The 18,070-nt window shown below is 37.7% G+C and overlaps 1 protein-coding gene across 2 annotated transcripts in view; it reads right to left on the reverse strand.

Annotated features, from left to right (window-relative positions):
• GRID2 (glutamate ionotropic receptor delta type subunit 2) overlaps positions 1 to 18,070 on the reverse strand; it is a 677,452-nt gene that overhangs the window by 197,206 nt on the left and 462,176 nt on the right. For both annotated transcript variants that reach the window (XM_058803526.1, XM_058803525.1), the window contains 3 exons: positions 16,777 to 16,830; positions 8,795 to 8,968; positions 3,771 to 3,932 (listed from right to left, as the gene is read on the reverse strand). In XM_058803526.1, the coding sequence (XP_058659509.1) occupies positions 3,771 to 3,932; positions 8,795 to 8,968; positions 16,777 to 16,830 (390 nt within the window). The remainder of the gene's footprint in view (positions 1 to 3,770; positions 3,933 to 8,794; positions 8,969 to 16,776; positions 16,831 to 18,070) is intronic.

The raw sequence follows: 18,070 nt of genomic DNA on the forward strand, positions 1-18,070 counted from the left end.
TTATTGGGTTTTCAACTAGCACCAACAATCCAATCCACTACCTGAAAAACAATTTGGCATCTTTTTTGCGTGTCACCACTGAGCGTCATTGACATTTCTGAGAGCAGGACTAGTTGACAATCCCACCTATGATTCACGAAACAGCAAGAGGTACAGCTCATTTTCCAGAAAGGGACAGGCTCTGTGCTGCTAGCACTGAAAATTTGCTGTTAGTGAGCTAAACCAATGTGACTGGAAGAGCCCTGGGATGTGTGAGAGGAGGTATTTGCAGAAACTTGATGCCATCTTGCTGAGTTGATCCTCCCTATAATCCTACTTACACTCATTCCCAGGCTACTCAGGAGGATTAATTTTTCCCAAAGCAGAATTATTTTCTAGTGATACTTATTCCTCCAACTGTGAAATGGCTTTACTGAGAGATAAACAAGTGAGCTTGTGTTTAGGGATAGATCCCATTACAGAAGTGAATTTAAACTAATTGCTGGAGTTGGCCAAATTCATTAGAAGGATTGTATTTCCTGATGAATTTAACTGTTTATTCAGTTCCAGGATGGGCAGGAGCAGATATTAGATTTAAATAATTGTGGTGGGCTTAAAATGTTTTCTTTAGGCTTTGTCCAATCAGCTGAATTCACAAAGAAAAAACCGCTTTTGTAGCTGTTTGGAGAAATAGCGATGCATGAGTCAAATGCTCAGCAGTGAAAAGTAACAAATGACAATAAGGAATGATTTAGACAGCTTTTTTGCAATTTTAAGAAATGTTGGAAACTCTAATTTCCTCTCATTGCCTGCTATCCTTTACTAGCTTGTTCTCTAAAAAGAAATCAGTTTATTTACCACCAGGGTAACAAATTTAACAATTGCTGCTCTAGGTTAAACATCAGCAACCCTTTCTCTTACCTTCTACAGTGAGTGGCTTAATAAAGATTTCCCATCTCTTTTCTCATTTCCCCCTCCAGAAATCAAAGAAAGGTCTCCCTCTGCAGCTAAAACACTGCCAGATGTTCCTGTTTTTGGATCTTTTCAGAAAAACTCTCAACTCTTTTCCCCTTCAAGACCTTGAGTACTGGAGTATAATTTGATTCCTAGTGAAGCTACACTGAGAGGAGGGACAGCCAGAGACCAGGTGATGATTTCAGCTCTGCAATACAGGTCACCATGAAGGGTGAATTAAGGTGCTGCAGAGGATGGAAGTTCTTTTTCCAAGAGTATTTAAGAAATCTCAGAATGTAGTTTCACCCTGAATTACATCAATATATTACTATGATATTTCATTGTACATCACCACTGGCAACAGTAGTGATTTCAAAATGAAGAACTTTAATTTGGAAACTATTTAATACCACGTGGTAACTTGCATCTGTTTTCTTTCAAAATTAAGGGAAACTGGTATGCTTTTGAGAAAAAAAAAACCTGTATTTCAGTTGATTCACAGGATTCTCCAGGAAAATAGGAGAGAAAAGATCTTTAATAAGACAAGATGGGAAAGAGAAGAATTCTCAGGAAGAGAGATGAAGTGAGGACCTTTCCCCCTTCATTACTTCTGAATTGTTTTTCTGATACCTCATCAGGCATTCATCAATGCCAAATTTTTAATTTCAAAAGTACACAGCTGTGATGCCATGGCTCTTCTACACAACTGCTTTAGTGAAAGAAAAGAGAAAAAGAGAAAGTAGGCCACAAAACTAAAGCAGAATTCTTGTTTTTGTGCAATTCCACTTCTCAGCTGCAATCTTTGCAATCTTTAGCTTTCCCCTGCCTATGGATTGAAATGCTACTGACATCCACACAAAGTAAAATTTCTATATTTCATTTGGATTAAATTTTGACTTTCAATTTTAGCACATTACTTCTAGAAATTAATCTCTGTCAGCACAATGCAGTGTAAAGAGTATTTGGATTTTTCAATTTACACCAATAAAATAGTTTCTTATCAAACTCATCTAATTGAAATAGCAGAGAAACCCAAAAGTGACAGGATGGACGCATGGTTAGCTGCACAGATCAGGAATTTCTTTGGCATTTGATTAATTTTTTAGCAAGCTAACAAGAAGTCTGGAATTTCCACTTGCTCCTGCCTTCTTGAATGCTTTCATAATTCTCCAGGCCATTTAAATGGAAAAGTGTGAAACGGTATTTACAAAATCCAAGGCAAAAAGAGAACCAGCTTGCCTGAATCATAGGTCAAAATACATGGGACTGCCCAAAGTGAATTGGAAATTGCTCAGACAGTTCAAGAGCAATTCAGTTTGGAGTCCCTTAAAGACCTTTCCTGCCCCTGAATAAGAAAAGTGTCCTGGATTATTCTTGCAGTCTCATGAGTTCAAACTGTTAGAATGGAAAGTGGAAGCAGATACCAAAGAAATCCTTGAACTATCATTTTGGAGGTAACGCAGATTAACCTGGGACTGGGTAAAATATAAGCAGTGTTCAAAGGAGTCTTACATTTTGCCTGCATCATCATAATTTCTGGTAAAGCTAAATACCTAATGCAGAATAGCAATTTCTCAAGACAACATTATATTTTAAATTATTTTTATGTCCTGTAGTGAAAGCCATAAATAAAGCACCATTTTAATTTTTTTTACCGTCCTTTTTTTTCCTCTGTGTTTACAACACCAGCACTTTAAATGTAAATATGCATTAACAGGAAGTGTATGCAGACAAATGAGGAGGCAGTTTTATGAAAGACATCGATAACATAAAGAAAATGAGGCAAAAAACTTACAGGAAAGGGCAAACTCTCAACCTGTTCATATTGACTAAATATTGGAAAGTTACATTTGTCTGTAAGTATGTGGAGGCTGTACACATCACGAAGAAAGGAAATAACTAAGAGAAATTATCTTTGAAGACTGAACAGGAAAAACATCTTGGACATGACAAGGATTAAGGTAGGAAATAAAAATCACAGAGAAGCAGCAACACTGGATAAAGCTGTATTGAGTCTGTTACACTTTGCAATTGAGATGACCAAAATACACACAGTAGCACCATACAATTTCAGAAGGCTTCAAGCATTAGCCCATACAAACACCATGCCACTACAGAAGTCTGCAAGCTCTGCCCTTTAATACTCTTCTGTGCAACCTTTTAGATCCTTATCTTACACGCATTGCCCCTGTGTGCCCTCTGTTCCCTTTGGTGATGGGTCAGTGCCCCTGGGCACTCCATGGCTCATTGCTGTCAGTGCTGCTCACCTGCTGCTCACAGCTGCACCCATGGGGATGAGGCTGGACACAGCCCCACCCCAATCACTACAAACTTTGTACCTACAGTTACAGGGACGGTTTTGCAGTGGCAGAACATAGGGTAGATAATTTAGGGGTTTCCTTACTCCCATTTCTATGATTTCACTTAATTAACGTCAAAGGCAGTGCGATGGTGAATTCCGCAGAATATTACCCAAGTGCAATTCTGCAATTTTTTCTCCTTTCTTTTGCAAACAAAATAGTAAATTTATTTTCTTTACTTCCTAACCTGTGAAGCTTCTTCAATGGTGACACATGTTCACCTTTGATACTTTTTCTTCCTTGAGCATCCAACTGTTTTGGTAGTTTAGGTAAACAAACTTGTTGGTTTTATTTCAATATGATTATTATGACATGGAAAAAACCCAAACAATCCAAGCCCATTAACAACTACTTCCATTCAGGAACTGTGAATACATATAAACTATACTGATAAGAGTAATATTCACCTCAGGAGGAAATACTGCCTAAGGTCAGTATTTTAGAAATCAAAGATGAGGAAACACAGGGAAAAAGTACCTTTTTGATGGTTTCCAGCATTGATCGCCCTCCTTGCCAGGGTTTAGAGTTCTTCCTGATGCAGGTGAGGCTGGCCATGCTGTGCCACTTCCTGTCCTCCAGCTTCTTGTGAAAGGCATTTGCCAGCAGGAGGACAGTGTCATATATATACAGGTTTGTAATCTGTAAAGAGATCAAAAGGGAAGCATTAGCATAGCTATGTAGTATCTTCCTAGCAGCCAGAATTGATCATTTGTTTTGCCTCACCATAACCCTCTGGTAATTAAATACTTTACTTGGTTTTAAGAAGAATCTGTGAGAGTCAAAATGTCCCACATTTGGGCTTTGGTAAAACCTGCAGCTGGGGGCTGTAATGCTAAAAGTGATAAACACTGAACAAACTACACACATATGAGAAGTCCAGGCAGCCCAACCACTGGCACAGCTCCACTTGCCAGACTTACAGCTCTACTTATGACCATAAACAGACTTCTTTTTATTTTTATCCAGTTCCTTGTGAAACTCAACTTTTCAGATCACCAGATTTTTGGATACCATCAAATTATCTTCAAGGCTGTTTTGCTCTTTTGAAAAGCACAAACTCTGAAAATTTGGAATAGATTTTGTTGTGTTATTTTGCTCTTGATTTGTGCAGTCAATGCTGGTTGACACTTTCTGGCATGAAATAAGACTCAATGAAATTCTTGTCAGTGTGCGATTGCATGTTGATTCTGTGATTTAGAGTGTTTTCTGTCAGAGTGTTTGACATTGGCTGCTAGTTGCTTGCAGGACGAAACTCTTACAGAGTACATGTGTGTATGTTCACTGTGAGCACAGCTGCATACAGTGTGAGGAAGTTCTAGTTTGGGATCAAAAGCAGAACAGTGGAATTCAAGAAGAGCAATTACTTGTGTGCCCCTCCCACTTAACCATATTTTAGTTCTGTGTACCTGCTTTAAATGAACACAGAGCAAAGTCAGATGTGAAAGACACAATTAAAAGTAAAAGAACAGAAGCTCAGGACACACGAACACTTCTGAAACAAGTAATTTACAATATAGTTTTACATCAGTCTTTGCTGTCCTCAGATGGCAGGAACATTTAAGTTACTGACAGTATCATAAAAAGAAACCTCAGCTGTCCTGAACAGAGGTTCTCAAGAAGAAAAATTATGTTCAGAAATGAAAAGGACTTGTGGGAATATTATTTTTAGATAACCTATTGGTCATCTAAAGTTACTGAGGGAAACACAGCTTCCTCAGGTGCATGATAAAGGACTCTGTAGAAAATTCCTAGTGCCCGACAGCAAATTAGCCAGTGGCAATTTGAGGCAAAGTTGCTGGGACTTTTTCTCCATTGGTCACAGACAAGCCAAAAGACATTTTCTCAGATTTGTGGAATATGTTGGTTGCTCTCTGTGAGGGTTTTTTTGCACAGCTATAGGTAGTGTGCTTAAAGTTTTAAAAGAAGAAAGAAGATTACAAATGGAAAGTATGGGAATTTAGTAGCCCTAGTCTGCTTTTTAAATATATCCAAAGACTGGGAAAGCCCTGCAGCTATTGGGAGGGGGTTATATGGCAAGGAAGCACAATAATGCTGAAGATCTGAGATACTGATTGCCAAATTCACATATCACCTTAAAAAAGGGTAAGAAAAGCTGGAAACCCCCCCCAAAACTTCTCTTCCTGCCTAATTAGTCCTCTCCACATAATATCTTTTAATGTTTTTATTTCCTTTTTTAAATCCCATCTTTATGCTGGCTTTGCTTGTGTCATCCACTAACTGTTCTGTTGGTAGCACAGATTCACAGAATCCCTGATCCTTAGTGCCCTTTTTCTTTAAATGATCCTTCACTGTGCCTTTCTTCTAAAGAAGGTGCTTCTTTATTCTTACTTGAGCTCCTCTTGTGGCTGTGAACATTTCTATTTTGGTATTCACCCAGGAACAAAATCCGCTTTCTTCAGATGCACGGGCCAGGCATCACTGTACATGGCAGGATTAAAAGCATGGATTGAGGATCTGGGCCCAGGTTAATCAAGCATTTTAAAAACAACTGGGACGATTTGCCTGCATATTGTAAACCTACAAAGAATTCAAAGTATTTCAGCTAAAACTGTGTTTCCCCAATGAAGTCAGCACCAGAGGGACATTTTTTGGACTGGGAGGGGAGGAATTATCACTGGGCTGTCAGGCAGGCTTCTTTCTATTCAAGACTTTGCCAAAGGAAAGAAAAAAGCCCCACATCACCTCTGGAAAGCAGAGGGAATAAGGTCACTAATGAGACTAAATTGGTACATGAAGGGCTGTGGATGCCAAGTCATCATTTCCCAACAAAATGACATTGCTTTCAAGGTAACTTCTGTAACCTGCTACCATGGGAATAGAAGACAATCGTCACAGTTCATGAGGAAGGATGCACTCACTAATCTAAAAGTAATATAGCTGGGCCTTCATCAAGAATTAACAGGGCTTAGGAGGACAGAGTTCAGCAGTTATTAAGTATTGTTAGTCCTTCACTAATAGTTGAGTTTAACATGTACTGCAATCAATCACTGATAATGCAATGATAAAGACCCTACAATTAATTCCTGTTTCTCAAAATCACCCTTCCCTGTCACTTCCAGAAGTATGCTTCGTTAATATCTGTCCTGATGAACAGAAGGGGGCTGTAATTTAAAGTCACTTTACACCTTAATTAATTCCCCACATAAATTTACTAGGACATTTAATGCACTGCCTGGTGTCCATTACTAATCCTTTATTTACTCTGCTAGGCTAAGGGCTGGACACTTGCATTACCAAGAAGCATTCAACTGCATAACCTTCTGTTAATGCAATTTAAAGTTCAGATGTGATTATTTTATCCAGAGTGTGGAAGAAAGGTACTTAGCATCAGATTAAGGATGAATGATTAATCTGGATTATCACTGTTTGTTTTATGTGTACCTATAATATTGCACATAATTTTTAGACAAAGGGTTGCAATACTAAATTCTTCTGTCAATCCAGCTTTTAACTTTCTGCCTTCAAAATGATACAAATTTATAGAATATATTTCAATTAGGGCAGTTCCAAAAACACAGTGAGACATTTTCACCAGGATATTTTTCAGCGTTTTAATAAAGATGCTGAAAAAGAATTAATTATTCCCACAGACTTTAGGGGGAGTAATTCAGAAAAAAATAAATAAAGAAATTCACCCTTATAATTTCCAGAGAATGTTTCTGATTAGTCACACTTCGATGTCATTTAAAAAAAAAGCTTTAGTAATTTCAATTTATAAACTGCTCCAGCTCCCCACTGGATTAGAAACTAATTTATAATATTGTTGGGTAGAACAAAGAAGCAGCAAATAAACCCCACAGCTACTCAAAGGACTGTGCATCATATGAAGGCACAGGGGAAATTGTGTCAGAGTTTTCCTTCCTTTCAGTTTATAATGTTGTCTCACTCAGCTAAAATAATGAAGTACAGCCATCTCAGGGAAAGCATGCAAAAAGCAACTCAGCTTCACAGAACAATTAAACCAATCCAGCTTCCATCATTCCTTTGAACCAAAATACTAGGAAAGCTTCCAGTAGGAACATTTTAGCTCTCCAAGCTATAGATAGATCAGGACACACAGGTTAAGGTATAAGATCCAATCTAACAAATTAAATGGAATTTTCCAATTTGTCGAGACTAAACTTTGAATTCTAGAACTTGTCTTTCCTAGATTCATGCAACTGTTGAGGTGAAAATAAAAGTGAAGTTGAAGAGAAAGACAAATCAAAATGTAAAGCATCCCACTGACATGTGGCTCTTGTTTTCTGCCTTGCTGTAGTCGAAGCTTTGTTCATGAGAACTGCTCTTTGCACTCTCTGACTCCTGTGTGTGATCACACTCTCAGCTTGAACACACTGGCCATAGACTGCCAAAAGTTCCCCAGGACCATGCTGCCATGACAGAACGGCACAGCCTAAAGGATGTTTGCACTTCTGAAACAGTCTGTCGATATATCCTAAGCATCAATGGGCACCACACAGCCCTGCCTGCTTTGAGAACTCTAATAGGATCACTGTGTTCTCTGCTACAGCCAGTTTTTCATGTCATCAATAATTGCTGGCTGGCTGTTTTGTGAACTAAAATTAGTGACACAAAGGCTCTTACAACTAATCTGAAACAGGACAAGACTATACCACTTTGTCCCTTATATTTTTCCATTTTAAACAGACACTCTTGAAGACCTCCCTATTTTCCTCCCATTGTTTTCTCTCATTCTTCCCTTTCAGAACCATGAGGTGGCTGCTTTTAGCTGCTGGGTCGCATAAGCTCCTCCCTCCACTGCTAAAAATAATAATATGTAGCCATCTTTCTACAATTGCAGAAATGTTCACAGAAAAAACCCAAAAATTAAAATCAACATATTGAGCCAATTTCACATTTCTAATTTGCCTAAGCTTTATCATGACGAAACCTAATGAGAGACACAGAGGACTTGTTCTTGGAAAAACTATATGAAGTCAGGAGGACAGGGATCCTGAATTCCTGTGGTAGGAACCCATTATAGTTTAATTGTAGTTTGTGATTAACAACACTGAAAATAGGGCCTCCCTGACACTTCGATATAGATTTAGATGTATATACCAAGGCACTTGAAAGCGATTATGTGGGTGCTCCCAGGATGAATTTCTTATTGACAACATATTTGAGGCTCAGAGAAGCACAGCAACTCGGGAGACATTGACTACAGGAAGGAAATTCTTTGAGTGAGATGACAAAAATTAAAATTGAGCAGGGCAACAAAATGACTACCCTACTACCTGGGGACCAGGTTGCTTGTTTGGATGTTAATCTCTATTGCTGTGGAGCAGGCAAGCTGTTGTTCCTCATCAGAGACATTCACTCCCTCCTCAGCTCCAGGTGTTTCCTTGTCATGCCATGAGCCATTAAACCACATGTCAGAGAGGACGTGAAAAGTAAGTTACAGATAGTCCCTGGGGGAAAACTTGGAAGTTATCTAGAAAGAGAGTTTCCAGGTGGGGATAGACTGGTGCATGAGGTACCTCCATGCTTTGGGAGAAGGGGTCCTTGGGATCACACAGTGATGAAGATATTCTGTGGTTGCCACGGAAACAGCGCTGGCTTATGTTTTGGGGGACTGGAAAGGTCTGTCGGATAATTGTCAACCTCCCAATCGACCTTCTCACCAGCTCCTGCACATCCACGTCATTTATCTCCTGAAAGAGAAGGCAAGGAAGAGGATATGCATCAGAGTCAAAATTCAGAAACATGATCACCAAATGATAAACAAAAAATAACCTGAGTGGACCAAGAGGCCTCTGATTGACACACAGCTATTGTCAGACTCCACCACAGCCTCAAAACCAATATGTGCATGCTCATTAAAATAACTGGTGGTATTCAAATACCACCCTTAACTGCAAAAGTTCAAAGTGTACTGTGCTCAAACCTCAGCAAATACTTGTATTTTAATAGCGGTTTCATTTGGGGTTTTCTCTGCCTCTGCTTTTACCTCTTCTGATTTTCTATTTAAAACTGTTTCAAGCATCCTTGACAGACAATGTGTAAATCAGTAGGAGGCCATAGCATGATGTATTTCTGTGTGCAGCATTGCTCAGGAGCAGTGAAGGTAGAGACCATGTTTCAGGCCTTAAGTGCTCATTTCCTAGATTCAGAATATCAAGAACCTATAAACAATGTGTTAGTTAGAAATCATTTACCAAAAGGGCAAAGAAAATGCATAAGAGCATTCTAGGTATAAATGTGCTTGTTTATAGCAAGACCTAATTTAAAAGCAAATTTTTATTCCACAGGGTACCTATTAAGGCTTACAGCTGAACACTCCGCTCTACAGACAAATACTTAAAAGAAAAAATAGCTAAGTAAATCCACCAATATTAAGCTTAAAGTACTAACTTTAAGACAGGTTAGGGAAACCAGAAAAACATATTTTACATAGCAGAAATTCCTGCAGGTTGGGAACATGGTGTTTTACACTGTTGAATTATGAGTCCCTCAGGGAAGTTGAATAAGAGGAACACAGGCTCCCAAGCAACAGCAACTGACTCCAACCTTCACATAAGAACTTGAACTTTAGTTAAACATGTTTTTTTTCCTGGTGATTCAAATAGCTGTTAGCTTTCAAGATAATTTTCTGTCTGTATTTTCCTGTAAAATTGCATAAATAATCTAAAATGTGTACCATCTTTTTAACCAGGATCTCTTTCTCACAAAGCTGAACTGTCTGTCCATGATCTGTCTTAGCTACAGAGGCTGATGCCCCAAACTTTCCAGACATTTAAAACTGTGGATATGCCTCAGGAAGGGAGGTGGATCAAGAGGCTCCTATTGGCATCCTGCACTTAATATTCTCCTGCATACAACCACAGTTTATTGAATATTTTTTTTAATTGTGTATTTATAGCTTTGTAATTTTCCAAGGGATACAGCACATCTGCATTGTTAATACCTTTAATGAAATGCCACCATCTTTTTCTGCCTTTGCTTCCTGATCCATAACCATATTGAAGAATTCAGGAGACACCAGGATAGACTTGATCTCAAATTATGGAATCTTTCTTGTGGAAATGAAGCCAAGCTTTTGGAAAAAGCAGCTCTTTAAATGTTACGACAACCACCCCAGTTATTTTGGCTTTTTTTCCTGCTCCAGTATAATACCATTTCATTATTTTGAAGAAACTACTTTGGACATACTGCTATTTGATAATTTCCCTTAAATTTTGAAAGAAATATATGTGAGATGTAAATTATAACTTCTATTCTCTTGACTACAGTAAAAGTATTTTATTTGCCTTCACAGATTATAATAGTTTCTGAATTCATCTGTTATTATTAATGTTCTTTATGAAATACAGTTTTTTTTTCTGCAAAGAGAAATAACAGAGCATCATCTGTGTTCAGTGTAATATCTTACATTTCTGGTCGATTAATTCTTAATGTACCACAGATAATGGCTTATCTCAGCTTAAGATGCTGTCTTTTCATTTAGCCTGTATCATTTCACTAGCTGTGAGGTAAAAAAAAATATATATATAATGCTGTTTTAGCAATACATATATTTTTCTTTTTTTTATTTTTAATAATACTTTCAATATAACCATAAAGGAGAGCTCAAGAAACTTTTAATCTTGATTTTAAATTATATACTTTCTCAGAGGATTTAAAAAAGTTTGCCTGGTTTCATTACACAGTATATCCAAACTGTAACACCAAGATTATTAGACTCGCTCTAATAATGTAAAAACAGGCACCTGGATGGCCACATTATATTGCCAAGTACTACTTTAAAAGAGATTTTGACTCTCAAATCCTCAAGCATTTATCTTTCCTGCCATAAAAATGTACTGATGTTTTCTGTATTCAGCACTTTTTGGTGCATTTTGAATAGAATGTTCTCATTTTAACCTCTAGGTTACTACCTCATGCCATTATACATCACCTGGGAAATAATAACAGAATTGAAACACCAAAGCCATTTCTGTGTGGTGGCCAAGGAGGTACATATATCTATGGATTAGTGACAGCTATTATTTTAAATGCTCATTATACCATAAATCCAGATTTTAGATTGACAACAAAGCAATGCCATGCAACCCTAAATTCAACATTAGTCATTTGCTATGTGTTTCTTTGTCATTTTTTAAATACTTGGCATTGACTGAGTGACAAGCCTTTTATATAATGACTCTCCAATATCATCTCTCATTCTTGAATTTTGGATCTGACTTAAGAAAACTATATAAAGCAACTATTGTATGAGAGGAAACAATTTTCATTTGCACTTCAAAGGAGGATACAGTGTAACAATATAAGTGCACCAGATGAAATGTTATACAAGCATGGAATGTCAAAAAAATTAGAAAGTTGGCCAAGTTGAACTGAGTTGGCACCCGAATAAATTTAGGCTAGGTTATGTGAGGTTGTTTTTCTTTTTTCGCTGTGCTTTTTGTTTATTTTTCTTTTTTTTTTTTTTTTTTCATCAAAAATTCAATTTATAGTTCCAAGCCTTTCTTTTGCTGATCTGAACTTGGAATTAAGGGGAGACTGCCCTGCCACAAATGGAACAAAGATAAAATTAGATGTACATTTCATCTAAGCAGGCAAATAAATAAGGGAAAAAATATGGATCTAAATTAACAACTGTTTACAGATTGATTAGGAAACAAGAACTGAAGAGAATCATCTTGACATATAAGGCACGACTCCAATGGAAATCAAGACTACATACTGGACATCTAGTATTTGTCCCATTATTTTAAGATAAGCAGCCCAGGCAGAGACTTAATATTTACCACAGAGCAATTGTACCAGCAGTGAGATACATGGAAGGGAAGAATTTACTTACATGCTCCTGTATTAAGCACTGAAAAAAGACAAAAATACCTTTTCTTATGAAAATATCTTTACTTTGGGCCAAGAAGATGGTTCCAGTATTTATAATAAAGGGGACACACACTATTTTCCAGTGCATACCAGGACTTCATCACAGAAAATCCTGACACTCAGAGAGGAGAGTGTTCCTTCCTTATCCAAAAGTCAGCAGAGGAAAAAAGGGTGGCTTAAGGCCTCTAGGCTGCCACTGCCCACGCCAGAGAACATTTATGCCCTTCTCAAATTTCTCAGCACTTTCTACAGAGAAGCTGAGGTAAAAGCATGGCTGGATGAACCTCCAAGAGGTTTCTCCAAAAACAGATTTTGAACTGCATCATCACTTGCTCCTATGTATCTCCCTTATGTTTTGTAGGCTTGGCAGAAAAGGATGAATAAAACCTGACAGGACAGGGAGAAACTAATTTTTAGCTTTCACAGAGAAAAAAAAATCCAAGATGTTGGAGAAAGCAGGGTTCTCTCCATCTGTGCATTAGCTGTCACTAATGCCAGGAGCTGGCGACTTGGTTGCCCAGCTGTTCCAAAGAGGGTGTCATTTCAGACCCACCAACCCAGTGGAAAATGTAAGGGCTCAAGTGAAGCTCTAATGCCGTTATCAATCATTATCCATACAAAAATGTTGAACATAAACGAGCTCCTGGAACTGAGCTGTGATTACAGGACCTGATATAACTGCTCAAGCTTGAAACATGGTTATGCTCTACATTCCTACTCATGGTGGAGTGCATTGGGCTTGAAACATGATGAACAAGGTGAATACATGGGGCAAGGACAAGCCCTCTCCTAGGAAACAGTCTTCATCAAAAAGAATACAACCTTTGAATACGACCTTGTAGGTCCCCCAGTCCTCTCTTGTGCTTTGCTGGGCAAACCTGCTGGACCTTTTCCCATAAATTGGTCTTTAAAAGAGACTGGAGGTTGTTTTCATTCTTTCATCAAGCAGGAGTTTTTCCAGACTCTGGTGCCTCTGGTAATTAGAAACATTTTAACAACTTTTGACCTCAGTTTACTCACGCACAAATTGAACTCATTTGTTCTTGTGTCAACCTTGTCCTTTGGCTCTTGACAATGATGCATTTATTCACATTCTGTAAGTGCTTATAAACAGAGAGCACATCCTCTTTTAGTCTTTGTTCCAACCGAGCCAACTTTTTCCACTCTCTTCTTAGACAAATCAGCTTTCCTGTGCACTCATTCCATTCTGATTCTAATAGATCTGGTCAGAACTGACCACATTATAGCAGATGAAATCCAAACAATCCTTTGTAAAGCAGCATTGATATTTACACCTCCCTATTCCAGCTCTAGGCAGTGCAAAGTGTTTGGGAGTGTCCTTGAGTAAACAATAGCAATGAAGAACTGGTGGCAGCCTTAGGTATAGCTAGATAATAGTAAGGTAATCCTAAATGTTTTAACAAAGGAAAATGCTCGAGAGAGACATGATTTAAAATGGAAAAAAAAAAGACATTACTTGCATTTAAAAAGAGCAAGGTAAAGTGATGAAAATCATACAAATGCCCCTTCTTCAGCTCCACCAGATAGAATTTACATTTATTGTACAGTAGTGAATTAAGAGTCATGAAAGAAATATAATTTTTCATACTGGAACTTTGAAGCTGTATTTACTATTTTGCAGAGGAAATGAAGCAAGGAAAGACAGACAGAAGGAGAAAGCATGTGAGAAATCCATTCTCACATTTTGCTAAGACATATTTGATCATGACTACATTCAAATCTATGACTCCTGCAAATTTTAAATAAAGAACTGTAACATCTGCTTTAAGGCCCTGAAGAAACAGGAACATTTATTTGGAGAGCATTTTCTCAGCTTACTATACTGATCAGAAGAGATTTGCATTATTTCCTATGGTCTAATATGATGCATTATGTTTTAGCAAATTATGAATTCTTTCATTTTATAGGAACAAACCCCCTCCTCCCACACTTACATTATGAAACACAGTCTTCAAGAAAATTTGCTGTATTGCATAAGGTAGCAAGTAATGGGACAATAAAAATTAAGGAACTCTTTGCAGGCATTATAGCATTTAGTCTGAGCAATTAAAATAGCAGATGTTGCCTCACAAAGCCTAAACTGATTTCTGATCACAAAACTGTATTACTATAGTTGGTTAGAAGGTTGCATTCCATTGGCACAAAGATGGAAAAGGAAAGACAATTCCAACTTCTTTTGCTATCTCAAGGCAAGGAATTATTTGAATCAGATGCACAATTTGCGGAATAACACATTTTCACCATCATAGATCATTTTAGAATTTCAAATTAGGAGGCCAGAGAAGCAGTGTTACAGTTACTTATTTGACAGTGTCATTTAGCCAATATAGGCACTCAAGCACTGATGTCTAAGCTGTCACAGAAGATTCACAGAAGCAAGAAAATGGGCAGAGCTCTGAGATCATGTCCCAGTCATATGGAGGTGCTGTGGCCATCAGCAGGTAATGGATGACCACCTCAGACAGACTGGGACATAAAGATAGCTGGTTTATGTAGCACACAGAAAGGGGGCCACAAATCTCTGCATTTCCAAATCCTGCACTGCCAAATAGAGGCATTGCAATCTCGTTACTGAACTGGCAAAACATTGCAATAAGCAATTACCCAGCATCAAACACTCAGGAAACATGTAGATTTCTACTCTAATTTGAGCATAGTGACAAGGAAAAATTGTGCAAAGCAGAGCCCTTGCTGCAGTATTATCTACTGATCTTATTTATTGCTAATATGATTTTTGCATCCACATAATATTGAAATTATTTGCATTTTTAAACAAACAGAGCTAGAAAGCTACCTAAGTACCTAATTTGGATTTAGGTCCAGAAGCAGATTAAGCTGGGATAGCACTAAACATATTCACTTTCTCTGAAAGAGAAAAGAGGAATTACTGAATGAGATGCAGAGACTTTAATGACGATGGTTTAGAGCAGTTTGTTGGAATAAATTTAATCACAGCTTTCATCTTTTTCATATACAAGATTATCAAACTAAGAAGGGATGATGTGCATTTCTCTGCACAGATCATTCAGCTTTTCCTGCTGCTGGGACTGCAGCCCAGAGAAAGAGTTTTGGAGTGGAGAAGGCAGCTGAGTGGTAACCACTTTGATTGCTCTGCCATTTCAGCTGCTGCAATGTGCAAGTAACAATGCTTAAAAAGCAGATTTTCTTTTTTCCCATGGAGACACTAATTTCTAAATAAAAAGCAAAGAGAAAGCATATATGCTAGGAATGGATCCTCAGTCTTGTTTTGTAATTTTTGAGGGTGAAGGAGCAGAAACAGCTAAAAGCAAGCACCTTCTTTAGATCTTTTAGAAGGCATGTAACATTTAAAACAAAAAAATCAATGGCAGTGTCTTTAACTTTAACAGCAAGCCAAAATCTGAGCTTTATCTAAGAAACTGCTGTCCCATCTACTGATTATAGAGGACAGCTTTAGATTCAGTCGATGCTCTTAAAATACTCACTGCTTACTCTGAAGTGAATTCTAGTTTATTCAGACATGAAAAAGAAAACATGTATGTGGTTCACATGACCACCTGCAGATTAAAGCTGGGTTCTCTCCCAGCAAAGCCCCATTCAGTGCTGGAAAATACACACAGCCCTTCAGGAGCAAGGCAGGGCCCAAACTAATGGTTATGCTGGACCTGGTTTGTTTACACAGCATTTCCAGAGACATATTTTTCTCCAAAAAAAACTTGGCTAAAACTCCACCAGTTTAGCACAGCATACTAATGAAAATCCAATAAATAGGTATGGAAACAGAAGTGGATAGTAAATCCAGGTATTATGACACGGAATTTACATGCAGTCTTTTATTCTGAGAAAATACAGGAGTTGCATGATTAACATGTTAGGAGACAGTCATCTGCTGAGGGAATCCAGATATTTCCCACCTAAATTATTTTACAAAAACCTGAATGCTGTCAAACCTGAACTGCAGTGTTCAATACTTTGTATACAAAACTACTTCACATATTGAGTTGTCATATTTTAGCTGACAAGCTTTCATGGGAGAACTTATTTCACACTGTAAAAGCAGAATCTCAATTTAACTTACTGTTTTCTCTTTATGAAGATTTACATATGACCTAATCCAGAAGCCTATCAAAGAGCCTCCCACTAATATCAACAGGTTAGGATATCAACCATCACAGAACATTTGGAGAATTCATAAAGCAAAGGGAAACATGGGATTTTATTATTATGATTATTATTTTAATTAAGAAAAAAAAATCATTGAAATATAAACAAAATGCAAGGACTCCACCAAAAAAGATTACATAATAAAAAAGGCCCTAAAAATCCTGTGAAAACAGTCAGCTCAATTGTGAACTCTTGAGATATTTAGAAATAAAGGGGGTTTTTCCAGTTTATTTTCTATTTATTCATAGAGGAACTTCCATTTAAAACAGGCAAGAAAAACCAGCAAAAGCCAAGAACCTGTCATTCTACTTTTATTAAGCAACATCTACTCCCTCATTGTGCTTGAACTTTGTCATAGCTACTGCTTCCTGTTGGCAAAGGGAGAATTAGCATGAATATTGTCTGTAAGGCTGAAAACAGGATTCATGGTTCACAACAATATTCACTTGACAGTTACCTCATTTATAATGATCCAGTGACAGTCAAAAGCAACCAAATTAGTCTCCACGACCTGAAACAGAGAACAAACCAGCCATCAGTCAGCTTGCTTGGGAAAGCCAGAAAAAAGTAAAAATTAAATAGATGCTCTCTGCAAATGACAAAAACTAAGGCACATGCTCTCTAGAACTTTTGCTATTGAACTGAGGATAGAGAACCTTTAGCACCATGCTGCAGAAGCATTTGTGTTATTGTTTGACTTGCCAATTAAACTTGGAAATACATTTCATTGCCAGCATCACAGGAAAGAATATGTTTCAGTTGACTGAGGAGAAAAATGAAAATATTTTTGCTTTAGCACTGTGTGTTGAGAGGAAGCAACAGAGAGAAAGGCAGAAAATGAATATTGAGTGACTTTTGTACGATTTCTGTATTTCCTGCTTCTAAGGCCTTTCCAGTGTATACCTACCCTGAAAGCCTCTGAATTAAGGAAAAACAAAACAAACCCAAAGCAAAAACCCCCACATCACAAATGCTAGAGTTCATAGAAGTGCAAAGAGCAGGAAGGAAAGGGCTCTCCTGAGAAAGAAGGCTGTCACAGGGATGATGAATTATAGCCTGTCTCAGGTTCCATGCACAGAAGGCCTCTCATCCTCCTCTCATACATCTTCTCCTTTCCTTTGCTGAAAATTTGTCCATGACCTGCCTTTATGCTGGACTGAACATGTGCTTTCTAATCATCTTTCACTCAGTCCTGTCCCTCCTTGAATCCATTACACTTTTGTGGCAAGTCACTTTTCAATCCATTTCACAGGGCAAACGAAGAGGATAAAAATACACTTGCTCTTCTTTCATTAGGTAGGAAAGAAATCATTGACAAAAGGGAGGCCAGAAACAAACTCTGGTAAAAGCTAGACACCCTAAATTTATTTTTTTTCTACATGAAATTGAATTAGGATTAACATGCAAAAAGTTTTCAACACAGATTAATTCAATTTTACTTGTATAGTTACCATGCTCATCTTGATTCACAACTCAAAACTACTGGATACTTTAAACTGTATTGAATATACCTTAAAAAAAAAAAAAGAAAAAGAAAAATCTCCAAAGAAAAACAGAAACAAATCTTGGGGTTGACAGTGTTTAAGTGTTCAATTAGATGCCTAGTGCTGGCCTCTTATTACTTGGACCATTGGCTTTTAATGACAACCAACAGAAACAGCCAAGGATGGTGGCAATTTATACTGTGCCATGTCCAAAGGAGGACAATTTAACTGGCCACAAATCTTAAGAGCATCGAAAAAAACTCACAC

Source organism: Ammospiza caudacuta, chromosome 4 (assembly GCF_027887145.1).
Source record: "Ammospiza caudacuta isolate bAmmCau1 chromosome 4, bAmmCau1.pri, whole genome shotgun sequence".
In the NCBI taxonomy this organism is placed as follows: Eukaryota; Metazoa; Chordata; class Aves; order Passeriformes; family Passerellidae; genus Ammospiza; species Ammospiza caudacuta.